Source organism: Enhydra lutris, unplaced genomic scaffold (genome assembly GCF_002288905.1).
Source record: "Enhydra lutris kenyoni isolate GAN:26980312 unplaced genomic scaffold, ASM228890v2 scaffoldscaffold57, whole genome shotgun sequence".
Taxonomy (NCBI): domain Eukaryota; kingdom Metazoa; phylum Chordata; class Mammalia; order Carnivora; family Mustelidae; genus Enhydra; species Enhydra lutris.
In genome coordinates, this window is record NW_019154141.1 from 8,648,027 (window position 1) to 8,663,947 (window position 15,921).

Below are 15,921 nucleotides of genomic sequence, written 5' to 3' on the forward strand. Positions count from 1 at the left end.
TTTTCCTTCATTCATCACCACCTTTCATTTTTGTAAATTATTCTGCTGAATACAGTAGTTTATATCCCACCTGAAAATCTATCCATATTGTAATCCTCGTATGCTTTTTGCCCCTCAAATCCACTGTTCCAGGGAGTGATACTATTAGATTCTATCTAGGTATGGGTTACATAGACATAGGCATTTTCTGGAGTCTTTTAAGAGAATGGCTTCCCATTAATTCCTAATAGCAAATCATAACCCCTTCATCAGGACCCCAGCAATGGTCTTTCTAAACAAAATACCAGAAGACCTTTTGGATGTCCCTAGCACACTGCTAGAAAAGGATCAGGCTCAGATAAGTTCTCCTGCATTTGGTCTGGCGATGAGGCATTCAAAACCTCCAAAAGCAGCCCCAAAGTCAAGATCAGAAACCAGGACTCTCAGGTTTGGTAAGATCTAAGCTGCTGCCATCACAATGAATAACAGGCATATTTAGCCAGTGCTTCAAAGAGGGGCCAAACACCTATGACAACCACCCCCACCACTGTCCAGACAGAAGATTTTCAAAGGGAAGAAATCTGAATCTATAGTCCTCCTCTTCTGTCCTCCTGGGGCTAAAAGGGAAAAGCATTAGGAACCTGGTTCCTACCCTTCCAAAGTAAAGAGAAACAGAATGGATACCTGGCATAGATGAATGGAAAAAGTCACTATTTCTTTTCGCTTTTCTATACATTCTAATTCTATAAGGGCCTACTACATTTAGATAGATACTATCCATATTCCCCGCAAAAAGTAAAGAAAGCCCACAATAATATTCTCTACAAAAATCCCAAGACTTGAAACACATGAAACCAGAGCTATATGGCACAGAGCAGTACTTTATAAGGTCCTCAATTCCACACACAGTACGCAAACAGTGAAATGCCATGGCTCCTGAAAACAGCTCCATAGAAAGAGAATGCACAGTTTTTAAAATCTTGATACCAACACTCTACTCCTCAAGGCCATTCCTGCCTGACCACCTTAAATATTTGTGGTTTCGATCTGGCAGCTTCTCTGAAACTAAACACATACACTTTCTCAGTGTAAGTCTGCTCACTAACACTGCATACCACTTTAGGAACAGGAATTCAGGAGAGGGTAACTGCATAATTAACTCCAACACAACTGAGCTTTTGATTTTGTATCTACTTCTGAAAACTCTCTGCTGCTCTGAGTTTGGCAACCCCTCCAAAGCCCCGTCATTCCAGAAGTGTGAAAAGCAGCAACAATGAAGTGACAATTTAACTTCCCTGCTACTGGCAGGACACAGGATGAGCAACTGGAGACAGAGCTCAGAAGACTTTCCTCCCTCTAGGCCTGAAACAGCCCTAGAATCCACATGGCAGCAGCACAACTAAGGCTCTGCAGATCACAGTGTTTCCACCCAGCAACCTCTGACAACCCTGCAGGCTTGTGAATATACCTTTTTAAGGGAGAACAGCAGCCGTATATCTGGACCCATGCTAAGATGTTTGGAGGCACTAAGGTCCTCCAGTGGGACTTATATAGTACAAGAAGCTTATTCTCATGGGTATGCTCTTCACATTTCCAAATGCTTGAAGGGAAAAGGAGGGTATCAGTGGGAGAGAAGTGAACAGCAGGGAGCAGATACCTAAAAGCACACTTAGGCACCTATATGCCACATGCATGCACACACAGGACTCTAATTATCCATGACCAGAGTTCTGTCTGCTTCTTAGAAGTTCTTCCTTGGGATGACTGGGTGGCACAGTCAGTTAAACGTCTGACTCTTGGTTTTGGCTCAGGGGTCCTGGGATCAAGCCCTGCATCAGGCTCTGTACTCAGCATGAAGTTTGCTGGGGATTCCCTCTGCCCTGCTTGCTTGTGCTCTTTCTCTCTCTCTCTCAAATAAATAAATAAAATCTTAGGGGAAAAAAAAGAGTTTTTCTCAAGAGGTGCCTGGCTGGCTCAGTTGGTGGAGCATGTAACTCTTGATTTCGGGGTTGTGAGTTCGAGCCTCATGTTGGGTGTAGAGATTACTTAAAAATAAAATCTTTAAAAAAATAAGTTTTTTCTTAAATAACATGAGAAATTAAGTGGAGTCTTATTTTTCTCCATTGAGAACTTCTACCTTGACTTCCTACAAAAAAACAAACACTAACAATGGAGGAAAAGACAGAAGGGTTTCGTAACATTACTTTCACTTCCTTAACAAGGTAAGATACTGAATATAGACTGAAAAACTCCCTCTTTCTATATCCTCAAATGATCTGAAATCTTTCACAACTGACAGACTTGATGCAGTTTTCCCACCCAGACACATTCTAAAGAAACTTCCAATTCACTAACCTGGCCCTGCTGTGGACAAAGCCAGGGCCATTCTGTTGGGCTAGGAATAGCGTCACATCACAGGAGAATCCCAGTCTCTCTGATGCTCATAAATGGCACAGTGTCAGTGTGTTTGCAAGCCATAACTGAGTAGACTTGGAGTCCTGACTTCCTTCCCTAGCAAAGTGGTAGACCCCACAGGGGTAGAATAAGAGCAGAAGAGCAAAACACCAGCAGTTGAAATGGCTTCCAATTCTGAGACCAGAAATAAAATTCAACTGGCAAGCCAAATAAAAGATGAAAATTACTCTTCTGTGCCCAATCAATCCCATCACCCAGCCAGTGACTCCAAAGGCATCACTCCAGGGAACACAGCTTTCATAAGTTCAATGCTTTCTGAGAGCTGCAGCACATGCAAACACAACCACTGATCAGAAGGAAGACTTACCGCCTCTCCCCGTTGTGCTCAAACTTGATTCTGACGTCACTCTGCCAAAGGAATGATAGACAGGTTAGCGGGTTCTCTGTGTTATCTGTGGCATGTGTTAGCCTGCCATTCCCAGGTAAGCTCCAGGTAGTCCTTTAGCAACGTTAGACAAACATCCCTGATGCCTCCTGTTCCAGCTTCTCTACCTCATATGCATTCCTTTCCAATGAGTTGGGAGCCTTCCAGTTTTAACCTCAGGAGCAAGAAAGCTCTTGGGACGAGATCCCCAAGTAGCGGCCCCAGATCAGATGCAATGCTCTGACGGGTCATTTCTAAGTTCTACACTCATTTCCACAACAGACACTGGAGTTTCTCTCACCATATCACCTCCTGGCCAGGATACCTTTCCTTCTTGGCTGATGTGACTGAACAGAAAGAGAATGGATGGGATGGATACTTCCTAGCTACGGGTCCACAAACAAGTTACTTATCTGTAGTTTTCCAGTGTACAGTGGGGCTAAACATACCTAATTTGCAGAGCTGCTATGAGAACTAAACAACATAATGTAAATAAAACATCAGATACAAAGTAGACATGTGATAAATGGTTGCTACTGCTACTACAGATTTCTGAGTTCCTTTATGGTTTTTTTTTTTTAAGATTTTATTTATTTATTTAACAGACAAAGAGATCACAAGTAGGCAGAGAGGCAGGCAGAGAGAGAGGAGGAAGCAGGCTCCCCGCTAAGCAGAGAACCTGATGCAGGGCTCGACCCCAGGGTCCTGGGCTGACCTGAGCTGAAGGCAGAGGCTTTAACCCGCTGAGCCACCCAGGCGCCCCCCCAAGTTCCTTTCAATACTACTCCCAGTAGGGTAAAGTGGGATCCTGGACAAGTTACTGCAGAACTGTTCCCAGATTTGTCCTAAATGACCATCATGGGTAACCTGTAAGGTGCAAGAGGACATGAACTGCATCTATCTTGTTTCTGTACCCCCAGTGAAATGCAAGGGGACTGGTATATAATACCTGAGCTTACTATTTATCCAAATGGATTAACTGGGTAAAGAACAGAATTGTGTAAAGAGTGTAAATATCAGAAATAGGAGGAAGTTGAAGCATCAGAATGTTAAGAAATAAATCAAGGAGGAAGAGATATTGTAAAGGGCAAACAAATGACTCAAAGGAGTTTAAAATGGCAGGAAAAGGGAAGAGATATTATAGAAGAAAAGAACAGGTATACAGAAAAAAGAAAAGTTAAGACTGTCAGGAAACCAACAAATAATAGAGATGGAGGAGAGAAAGAGTACATAATCAGTGAATAAGAAGTATACTGAGAATAAAGAGAAATTAATAGACTGTGGCTTGGAGAAAGAAGGTTCCAGAGTATCTTTAGATGAGAAGCACAGAGCAGAGAGAGAAGACGACAGAATGGGACGGAATGTCAAAGGTAGGGTGGATACATAAAGGACTTCCTTTACCCAAGAGATTAGAAGGCTAGAATTCTCCTCCAGTCCACTGGCCTGGACGGGTGGTTCTAATTTACACTCTAAAAATGACTGAGGACCTCAAAAAGCTTTTGTTTACATAGATTGCATCTACTGAGATTTGCTATGTGAGAAATTAAAACAGAAAATTAAATTTTATATACTTTAAAAATATTACACGTTAACATAAACACATTGTTATAAAAAATAACTATATATTTTTAGAGTTTAGTGAGAGAACACAAATTTCTTTAATGCATAGCTTAATAGGAGACAGCTGGGTTCTCATGTCAGCTTCTGGTTTTAATCTGTTGTGATAACACCTATCATGTAGCTTCTGGAAAACTCTACTGTACATTCTTAAGAGAATGAATGTAAAAAGGGCAAGTAACATTTTAGTATTCATATGAAAATAGTTTTGACCTCAGGGACCCCCTATAAAGTTCTTGGGAACTTCCTAGGTATTCCTAGCCCACAGCTTGAGAATCACTGAATCAAAATATAAAAATGCATTCTTCTAACCCATTATTTTATTTTTTTAAAAATTGATTTATTTATTCATTTATTTGACACAGATTGAGAGAGAGACATAAAGAGAGGGAACACAAGCAGGGGGAGTGGGGAAGGAAGAAGCAAGCTTCCCGCTGAGCAGGGAGCTGGATGTGGGGCTTGATCCCAAGACCCTGGGATCATGACCTAAGCCAAAGGAAGACGCTTAACAACTGAGCCACCCAGGTGCCCCCCATTATTTTAAAGACAAGGTGTAGTTGGGGCTCAAAGAGCTTCATATCCCTGAAAAGTTCACATGCTAAACAGTGGACAACAAAGCTCCCCTGACCTGCAATGTGATAACTCTTCAAAACAGTCCTGATCTTGCCCTCTCATCTTTTTTTTTTAAGATTTTATTTATTTATTTTTTGACAGACAGAGATCACAAGTAGGCAGAGAGGCAGGCAGAGAGACAGGCAGAAAGGAAGGGAAGCAGGCTCCCTGCCCAGCAGAGAGCCCGATGCGGGGCTCAATCCCAGGACCCTGGGATCATGACCTGAGCCGAAGGCAGAGGCTTAACCCACTGAGCCACCCAGGCGCCCCAACCTCTCATCTTTTAATGTAACATACAGACCACTTTATCCACTAACAGTATATGAAAATAGCTAATGTTTATTGAACATTTGCTGTGTACTAAGCCTCATTCTAAACATGTTCCATTTATCAGTTAAACAAACCCTCACAACAAATACTGTTATTGTCCTGTTTTACAGGAGAAACTGAGTTACAATGAAGTTAAGTAAGTCCCCTCAGTGTCACCATGCTTTAAAGAGTGAGCCAGGATTCAAACCCTGGAAGCCCAGCCCTTGACCACCATCCTAGCTACAACTTCAGTGTCTCAGAGGCAAAGGAGGTTTATTTTACTCACAGATGCAGGGCTTCAATGGGAGAAACTATCAAAGGATCTTTTGTGACCTTACTTTTTGGAACTCATGGTGCAGATGGCGGAATAATGCAGTCAGAACCAAGAGACTGAGGTAGCATCATGTAACAAGCTATAGGTACAGGGCCTGGAAAACCAGCAGTGGAGGCTTTGGCTGAGGTTGTGAGTAGACAGGGATGAAGGAGGTAGAATGGGAAGGTCAGTGTCTGCATCCGGTCTGCACTTGCTTGTGCGTGCTACCGTGTGTACGTGTGTGGGTGTGTTTGGGCATGCGTGCTTGCCCGAGCAGCAAGGTGGGGCAGAGAAAGTTATTGTGTGGATTTAAGGTTTATGCAAGTGACGGCAGTTTTTGGTCTTCTTCTCCTTCCCTGAAATGCTGAGCAGTTAGCACGGCCAGGGCTCCCCACGGCACAGTGCCGATGACAGGGTGCTATGCACTGACATGCCACCTCCAGCTGCCTACACGCTCTAGTCCCCCAGCCAACTCTGCAGTTATGTGGACGCTCACCTCAGTGCGCAGCCCTGTCTGCCCCTGCAGGTCGGTTACCACAGCCCTGCACCTCCTGCTGCTCGCAGCCCAGCACACCTTGGTATAGCGCTCATTATTACTATTTTTTATTAATAGATTTTATTTTTTTAAAGATTTTATTTATTTATTTGACAGACAGAGATCACAAGTAGGCAGAGAAGCAGGCAGAGAGACAGAGGAGGAAGCAGGCTCCCTGCTGAGCAGAGAGCCCAATGTGGGGCTCGATCCCAGGATCCTAGAATCATGACCCGAGCCAAAAGCAGAGGCTTTAACCCACTGAGCCACCCAAGTGCCCCTGGATTTTATTTTTAGAACTGTTTTTGATTTTCAGAAAAATTGAGCAGATAGAGCCCACATACTCTTCTCCCCACCAGTCTCCTCTATTGACATCATACATTAGCACGGTACATTTGTTTTTGTTACAATCAATTAACCAATACCGATGTATTACCTAAGGTTCATAGTTTTTTCAGATTCCCTTAGGGTTTATTTCTTTCTGTTGATTTAAAAAAAAAAAATTGTAGGGCATGCCTGGGTGGCTCAGTCAGTTGGGCTTCTGACTCTTGATTTTGGCTCAGGGCATGATCTCAGGACCGTGAAATCGAGCCCCAGGTTAGACTCTGTGCTCAGCACAGTCTGCTTGAGATTCTCTCTCTCCCTTTGACTCTGCCCCTCTCTTCCCTGGCTGGCACATTCTCTCTCCCTCTCACGCGCTCTCTCTTCCCCTCTTCAAAATAAATAAATAAACAAATCTTGATTTTTCTCTAACTTTTTATAGCAGTAAAAAAGCATATAGCAATAGCTCTTAAACTGCGACATTATACTTTGATGCATTTATAAAGGAATCTCCTCTGTCCCTTTGTGGGACTGAAGGAACTAAATTTATTTCATCTCGGTCATAATTCAAGCACTATTCTATGTGAATTCAGTTAGAAAGGGAATTCAACTTTTGCCTTAAACCATAAATCACTCCTACTCAAGACTAACCAGGCCTGTGATTAGTAAGCAGTGTAAACAAAGACGCCTCATGCTCTGAATCCCTTCTCTGATGTGGTGACAGCCTTTCCCAAGCAGGATGCCTGCAGGTACCCCATGGGTGCCCACATCTGCCAAGCTCCTAAATCTGAGTTCCCTGTCAGGCTGACCAGAATAAGCCATGGATAAGGAAAGTTCAGATAAAGATAACTTTATTCAGTTCCTCCTGCCAACCATCCTCCTTGCCTCTCTGAGATATTTCACACTGGTGACCAAATCCTCTTTAATGAGGTTCTCTCCTCCCTTGCCTTCTGTGACTCTATCCCAGCCCAGACAACCTGCCACCACTCTAACCACTTCTGCTTCTTTGCTGGTTCCTCTTCCTCATGCCTTCTCCCACCCCTCCCCCAACATGTGATGTTCCTTGATGTATGGACTTTCCGCCTCTGGATTTCTCCCCCTTCTTCACATCTTCTCTTCAGTAGGAATAAAAAATAGGCAACTTATAAATAGAAAATCCCCAAATCTCTGACCAGCCCCAATCTCTCATGCGACACTTCCTCTGTCTGCCATGTAACTGAGGCAGGTAGGTCACTGGTAAGAATGCAGCATTGGAGTCAAACCATCTGGCTTCAACTCCTGGCTCTACGACCTCCTAACTACATGATCTTGAATTTGACTAACCTGTGACTCAGTTTCCGCATCTGTAAAGTGCAAACAGTAACAATATTTATCTCACGGAATTATCAGAAGAATTAAATAAAATATTTAGGTAAAGATATGAGAACAGTGCCTGGGACATAGCAAGTGCTCAATAAATGTTAACGCAAGTCCACGAGCCTTTAGCCAAAACCCGTGGGACCAAATGCGTGTCAGGGTGCACACTGTAGACACAGGGAGACAGTATACATGTTCCATGTATGATGTAATGCCTCCCCCCAGGGGAGGGTGTCTCGGGCAGCACTTCCATGCCACAGGCAGAATACGAACAGGTATTTCCCATGCTTCTCTGCATCACTTAGCCTCTCCTGAAGTTAGTTTGGAGCTTTTTGACTAGTTCTCACCAAGAGCTGGAAACATCACTGAGTTCTATACTCCCGTCCCTGGCAGCCATGTCTCAGGTCAGTGTGGCTGCCCTCAACCAGGGTCCTGACTGTGGGGAACACTGTCTTTCCCTTGCCCATACTGGGGATATTGTGTTAAGTCACCTAAGATCTAGGGTTTTTCTAGTAACATAGTACAAGCTAGTTTTTGTAGTGAAAAGTATGAATGCTCACAATAAGTAGAATAAATAAAGACTATAAATAGCCCTGCATCCACTCAAGCCAGGTTTTGCTGCCAAACGAGTCTGCCACAAATTGAAAAAAGGAAAAAAAGCCTTTTCAGTTTCTAGTACTCTTTGGATTTCAGAATTGCAGATAAGTGATGGTGGACCTGCAAAAAAATCACACACACACACACACACACACACACACACACACACACACAATCTGAGTTTTTTTCACTATGACCTCAAACTCAACCTGGCTCCAGGTATGTCTGCACCAATTGCCCTCCTAAACTGGTCCCCTTCTCAGCACTGCCACTTGTCACATTGGTACCACAGCTCCCTTGGCTGCAGACTCAAACCTTTGAGTTCTGCTTGATCCTTTCCGTCCTCTCCCTTCCAATTCTCCCTTCAAAGGCCTCTGTTATAGCACCCCACTTCTCATTCTCTCTGTCCTTTCTCTCACTGAGCCCCTTTCCCCTCACCCCTGGATTCCTAAGGGAGCCTCTGTACTTCTCAGCTCCCTTTTCCAACACATTCTACATTCCTCTGTAGTGCTGAACATTTTAATCATGGCTTTCGACACATCCCTTCCTTGTTCAAAAAGCAATTAGTGACACTCCTGGCCTATGGAATAAAGTCTAAATTCTCAGCTGTCATTCAAAGCCCTTCAAATTTACTCTTACTCAGTTTACCTAGACATCTCACGCTGTTCTCAGCAGGAATGCTCTCTGCAGCCCAATCATCCTGAAATAAGCCATGTTCATTCTTTCCCCTAGGCCTTTAACCAGCTTCCCGATTTGGAGTGCCACCCTTCCTCCCTGCCACCTAACTAAACGTTCACACATCTTCACAGTTCAAGTGCTACCTCCTCCAGAAATGAATCTGTAACTCCTTTGGCTCAAGTTCACCTTTCACTTTCCTGGTCTTCTACAGCACTCACTGTCTGTACCATACATTTAGGCACAGTTGCATCCCACCACAGTTTCTTTTAAAATTTTTATTTATTTATTTATTTGAGAGAGAGAGAGAGAGAGAGAGAGCGAGCACAGGGTGGGGGAGCAGAGGGAGAAAGAGAATCCCAAGCAGACTCCCCACTGAGCACGGAGCCCAATGCAGGGCTCGATCTCATGACCCTGAGACCGCAGCCAATCTTAACCGACTGCAGCATCCAGGAGCCCCACCTCAGTTTCTTTTTTTCATGTATTTCTCATTTCCCAATAAGACTGCATGATTCTCAGAGTACAGGGAACATATTTCATTGTATGTCTAAGGCTGGACTATAGGCACATATTGAACTGAAGGAGAGGGGCCGTCTTGCTAAGAAAAAGAATTCCAGTACAAAAATTCAGATCTAGGCAAGTTCAAGTTCCCTGCCCACCATAGCCAATCCAGTAACAGTGAGGGCCACGGCCAGGAGGATAGTGAAGGTTGAACTACAGATTTGGCAACTTAGCAGGCACGACAGGAGTAACCAACAACGATACCAAACTTTTTTTTTTAAAGATTTTATTTATGTATTTGTCAGAGAGAGCGGGAGAGTACCAGCATGGGGAGTGGCAGGCAGAGGGAGAGGCAGGCTCCCTGCCAAGCGAGGAGCCCGACGTGGGACTCGATCCCAGAAACCTGGGATCATGGCCTGAGCTGAAGGCAGGCGCCCACCCGACTGAGCCACGCAGGCGTCCTAATGATACCAAAGTTACGTAGAAATAACCTTCTCTAATCTAAACTCAAAAACTGAACATGCAACACAAGAGAGCTCCCAGGAATCCCAGTAAAAATCAGAATTTATTAAACAAGGCTTGTGAAACAATTTGAATTGACAAAGTCCTCAGTTAGCCATTGTTCTGAGTGCCCTCTCTGATGCTGGAGACCTCTTTTCCCTGTATTTGCTAGGTATCATTGATGGCTCCCCCATCTTTGGTACTGGAGTCCTTATTTTGCCAAAGATAGTAAATAAATGAGAAGAAAAAAAAAAGGACAACAAAAATAATTTTGTTTGACTCTGGAAAGTCCTAAGAGATCAATGGAAGAGACGATTATAAGGCACCCTTCTCTGCCCTGGTTCTTTCTATATCCTCAGTCCTTGCATTTTATCTGGCATGCAGGAGCAGTTCAGTGAGTGTCTGAATGAATCAGTGATTAAATGGCTTATTACTTATCTGTGGCTGCCTAATAAATCACCACATATAAATAAATAAATTTATATTTTATAAACATATATAAATAATACAAAAAACATTATATAAACACATAAATAAATGTAAACATACATATATGTATATAAAATATATGTAAAGCAATCTTCTTATAAAATGTCAGACCTGGGACGCCTGGGTGGCTCAGTTGGTTAAGCAGCTGCCTTCGGCTCAGGTCATGATCCCGGCGTCCTGGGATCGAGTCCCACATCGGGCTCCTTTCTCGTCAGGGAGCCTGCTTCTCCCTCTGCCTCTGCCTGCCATTCTGTCTGCCTGTGCTCGCTCTCTCTCCCTCTCTCTCTCTGACAAATAAATAAAATAAAATCTTAAAAAAAAAAAAATGTCAGACCTATATATTGCTTTATGTTTTATTTCCAAACTAGCCAGACTATCTTATCAACAACCTTTGAAAGAGAAAGGAAGTCCTGAAGAGCCAGGTCTATCACAGTAAAAGCAAAGACCATCTGCTCAATCACTGACCTTGCTGGAAGAACAGCCCCTAGAATTCTCCTCCTTTAGAACTGAGAGCCAAGAGTTCTGCCCTGCTCGTGCCCGCAGTGAGAAAGCAATTTTTCCATTCTGAAGCTCCTACTAGTGAACATCTGCAAGGTCAGACCCAGCAGACCCTGAGTTCTGTTCAAGCCTTACCAGTTTGGTAAGATTTGAGAAAAACTGGAATTAAAGATTCTATTTCGGGCAGTGGGATGGCTCAGTTGGTTAAGCATCTGTCTTCGGCTCAGGCCATGATCCCGGGGTCCAGGGATTGAGTTCTGGGGTGGGCTCCCTGCTCAGCAGGCAATCTGGTTCTCCCTCTCCCCTTTGCCCCTCCTACCCGCTCACGCTCTCCCTCTCTCTCTCAAATAAATAAATAAAATCTTTAATAAATAGAGTATCTATTTCTTCCCCTACTGGGATTTTTAGAAGTTAGGCTAGCCTCAGAGGTTTGCAAAGGACTATCTGGTAACAATCCAATAAGGGCAAAAAACCTTAACCCTTTCAGAGTTCCATGACAGTATGCAGAGTTCTGATTAGAAGCTTCCGTCAGAGCTCATACTGCAATGCCAGAACAGAAGTGATGTAATCACTACCACTTTACATCTGTACATTTGTTTCATAATGCACAAGATGCTTTACATTCTACAATCTTACAACAACTTTTAAGAGGTAGACACAGTGGGTATTATTATGTCTATATATTCGATGGAAAAACTGAGGTTTAGAAAGATTATTAGACTTAGACACAGTAAAATTACTGTGACCAGGAGTCAGAAGATATGACTCCTGAGTTTGCGTCCTAGCTCTACTCAATACCTTTGTGTAAGCACTTTGCAAACTCTAAAGTATTATACACGTACTATGGTTGTTGTTATTATTGTTAACTGTTGTTGAAAGCACTATGTACACTGTAAAATCCTAGGTTAATGGATCAGTAACAATGACTTCCAAGCCAGTGCTCTTTTCACTCTATTAAGCTGTCAGCTTCACAGAGACATTGCACCTGCTGATACAGCACTGAGTTAAGACCAGGAAAGGGATGCTGCTCATCGAGGTCTGCAAAACTGTCCACGTGGCCCAGGCCACCTGGGATGGGCCACACATTTAAGAATGTTCAGCCAGCTCTAATCAGGCTGTAGGCTTCCAGGGATCTAATGTACAGGAGGAAGAAGAGAGCACAGATCCTGCCTCCTAGCAAACAGTTCATAGCTAAGCACCACACTGCCCATGTACTTCCATAGCTGCTCAGAATGCTTAGTTGTTGCCAAATGCTTTCTCTTCTTCAATTAGTTACCTATTTTATTCACTTAGGGAAGAGGATGTCTGAAGTCCTACCAAGCAGAGATATTAGGTTAGGTTTTTCCAGTTCTTCCAGGCCTCAGCCCCCCACCCCCAATATTTCTGTCAATGAACCCACAGCTCTTCTGGCTTTCCTTTCCTGTGTCCAGCTTGAGCTCCATGAGGCAATGCCAATCTCAGCTCTGCCCTGCAGCCAACACTGCCCTTCTCACGCTGAAGTAAGCACTCTTTGCCTGTGCTGGCGCCATCACCTGCCTGAATAGACAACTTTTCCTGCTGGCCAAAATACTTAGTTATTTTCAGCTGGAACTCTGCAATTTGAATCTTTAGTCCTATTTAACATCTCCTAGCTAATTTGGCATCTCTTAGCCATTTAAATTAGGTTTTAATCTTTCATTCCTCTCTCCCAAGTATAGACCTCCTGGCAGAAGAACTGGTAATGGAGAAAATGGTTTAATCCTATCCTAAGCCCAAACAAACAAAAACAATAATATTAATAAATACGGATTAGGTCTATAAAATGTCAAGTCCTAGGTTAACAGATTATTAACATCACCAGACTCTTAGGCCAGGTTCTTTTCATTACACTAAGCTGTAAACACATCTCCCTCCAAGGTTCCCCCTACCCCCATTTCACCCCCTCCTTCCTAGAAATGTATTCACTGAGACTTTTTTCCCAAGTTTCCACTTTTGGATTTTGCTGAAGAATACCCGTCCTGGTCAGAAGCTGAACATCTGCTACAGTTCCCAGGAGACACCATTCTACAACCTTGACTTTATTAAGGGAAAAAGTGATCTTGACATTGTCATTGCCTTTTACCCAATATTAGCATAAACTTTGAGCTTCCATTTCTAAACAGCCATACTAGTTCCACAGCTCCATGTTTCCCCCAGACCCCCCTGCCTCCTGGAATAGAATCTTAGCTAGGCTTCCCAATGATGAGCTTATCACAATGTGTAGAAACACGTGATGGGTGTGGAGGAATAAACATCCCAATGAATTGCTAAACACCTCAAGCGTGCACTTATTTTCTTGCCCAGCAAGCCAAGAGTCCCTTATATAATATATAAAGTTGTGCTGTCCAAGCCAGTAGCCACTAGCCACATATGCCTATTTAAATTAAAATTAATTAAAATTAAATAAAATCTAAAATTCACTGCTTCAGTGGCTCAATAGCTACGTGTGGCTAGTGGCTACTACACTGGACAGCACAGATACAGAACCCTTCTATCATCACACAGAGTATACTGGACAGCACTGACAGACGCTGCTTATGAACAATACTGTTCTGTGACATGGTGACTAAAAGCACAGACCACAGGTAATGAGTAACCAGTACTCCCTACAAATCCACGAAAATGACTTGCCTAGGAAATGAACTCCACACTTTTCCTGTATTTGGATCAGATCTGAAAGCACATTTTAGCTTTATGAGTAATTTGGTTCCTTACCAAAAATTTCTTTTCCTCACCGGCCCCTGCACATGAGCTTGTTTTTAGTGTGGGGCTCTTCAGAAGGGCTGAGCTGCCGCTGTTGTGTTTTTTCTTTAAAAACAAACAGACTGAGGTTAATAATTTGTATCCTCCATGCAACAGAAAAAAATTGATGATATTCAAGTAAATTGTAGGTATTCAGACCCACTACCTCTTAAGATTACTTCTTAACCAACAGGCAATCCTTTTTTACAGCCTTCTCCCTTCATAACCACGGACTTGACTGTAATAACACAGCAGCAGGCACAGGACAAGATCAAGACTTTTCTTACAATAGCTTTTAGGTTTTAATCAAAAGGATCTCTAAAAGGTAATCTCCCTTCAAGGAATGGATCAGGGACCACCATGCTACCCTCCTCTTCCCAGCCTGGTTCCTTTGGGTCTTCCAACTGAAGAAAGCTTCCCCTTTTCACCTAACTGATATCCACGCTAATAGCCCCATTTGGAGAAAGATCAGCTGACTGGAGCAGCACACTCCACCATAGGAAGACAGGAAGGAAAGTGAGGTCATTAGGCTCAAGCCTGGGGGAGGGGACTCACTTCTGGTAAAATGCTCCTTCCAAAAGCAGCTTTGAATAGAAGAGAGTTACCACAAGGCAGAACCCACACAATTAGACAGAATAATGTATGAAAATAGTATAAGAATGGGCCCTATTCTGTTGTTCCCCCAGTTCTGTAAGGTAGCCATAAAAATGAAAGCAGCTTTCTAAGCTAATCCTTCTGTTATATCATGAAACAAAAGGACTCAGGATCCCTAGTTTTCCTAAAGGCAGGAAATACTCTGAGAGGCTATATCTAGCAGACCTTAGACAGTAAAAGTTTTAGGGCCTTACTTTTTCTCTAGGAACCAAGGATTCTTCGGAACAATTGGTAAATAAGGTGCAAATCAGGAAAGAGGTTAGCTGATAATGAAGAGACACACAAGGAAAAATGGCAAGGACAAATTTTCATCAAACACACCAAACATAGCCATATGATACAGCACTAGATACCCATTAGGGAGGAAAGCTCTCCATCATTCACTCCTCTCTGCAGGCCAAAGAACCCAGGAATCAGGGAGTTTGTAAATGACACTGGAGGCCAGAAGGTGGTTCTCAACAGTGCACGAGCTTAAATGTTAATAAAAATAGGAACTGTTTTCCTAAAGAAGCACACAACTGTCAATAAAACAGGCACCCTCAACTACCTGAGTTACTATGAGGGGAAACAACTGAAAAACAATAGATATTATTGTTTCCTTTAGAATATATTGTATGACATTTTATTAAATAAATTTTCCTTCTTAATTATATTTTAGATAAGCTAATACTAAAATTAATTAATTTTTCCTAAGCATATACTGTAAGGTAGTTAAAAACCTTCTGAGTTAGAGATTATGAATCTGGATTAAACATTTGCCAAATTATCAGTAAAGGAACAGTTATATGAATCCTGTCTCTACAAATGAAGGAATTACTCTTATTCTCTACAGTTAAACAGTAGGCACAAGGTCAGATACACAAGGCTTTGGGACTCCAGATCATGACCCACACCTGACTGGGTTATATCACTATTTAACAGACTGTGAAAGAAAGAGGCCAATAGCATTCAAGCCTAGTAGTAGAGTATCCTTGGCTTCTCAAATATTTCCCATTTGAAAACCCCTCCCCAGCAATTTAGTTGGGTTTGCCATGGCCACACACACACCTGCCTATTTGGGTGACCTGTGTCTTTGTTCTTCATGGTCTCATATCCAGGCACCCGGGGACGTCGGCTCATCTGGAGGGCCACCAGATCCTTCATGATTGAGTTCAATGCCTCCTGTTCATCTGTAACAAAAGAGAGCACATGGGTTAAGATACTTTAACAGGGACCATAGTTAAGTGTTGAATCACTAAATTGTACACATGAAACTAATATTATACTGTATGTTAACTAACTGGAATTTAAATAAAAACTTAAAAATACAGGCTAGCGGGGCGCCTGGGTGGCTCAGTGGGTTAAGCCGCTGCCTTCGGCTCAGGTCAT

At 42.9% G+C, this 15,921-nt stretch overlaps 1 protein-coding gene across 2 annotated transcripts in view; it reads right to left on the reverse strand.

The window, feature by feature from the left end:
• LOC111158066 (mitogen-activated protein kinase kinase kinase 3) overlaps nucleotides 1–15,921 on the reverse strand; it is a 62,166-nt gene that overhangs the window by 37,624 nt on the left and 8,621 nt on the right. The window contains exons 2-4 of one of the 2 annotated variants that reach the window (XM_022519874.1): nucleotides 15,601–15,722; nucleotides 13,873–13,965; nucleotides 2,762–2,802 (exon numbers count right to left, since the gene is read on the reverse strand). In XM_022519874.1, coding sequence (XP_022375582.1) covers nucleotides 2,762–2,802; nucleotides 13,873–13,965; nucleotides 15,601–15,722 — 256 coding nt within the window. The remainder of the gene's footprint in view (nucleotides 1–2,761; nucleotides 2,803–13,872; nucleotides 13,966–15,600; nucleotides 15,723–15,921) is intronic. The other variant, XM_022519875.1, reaches the window with a different exon arrangement.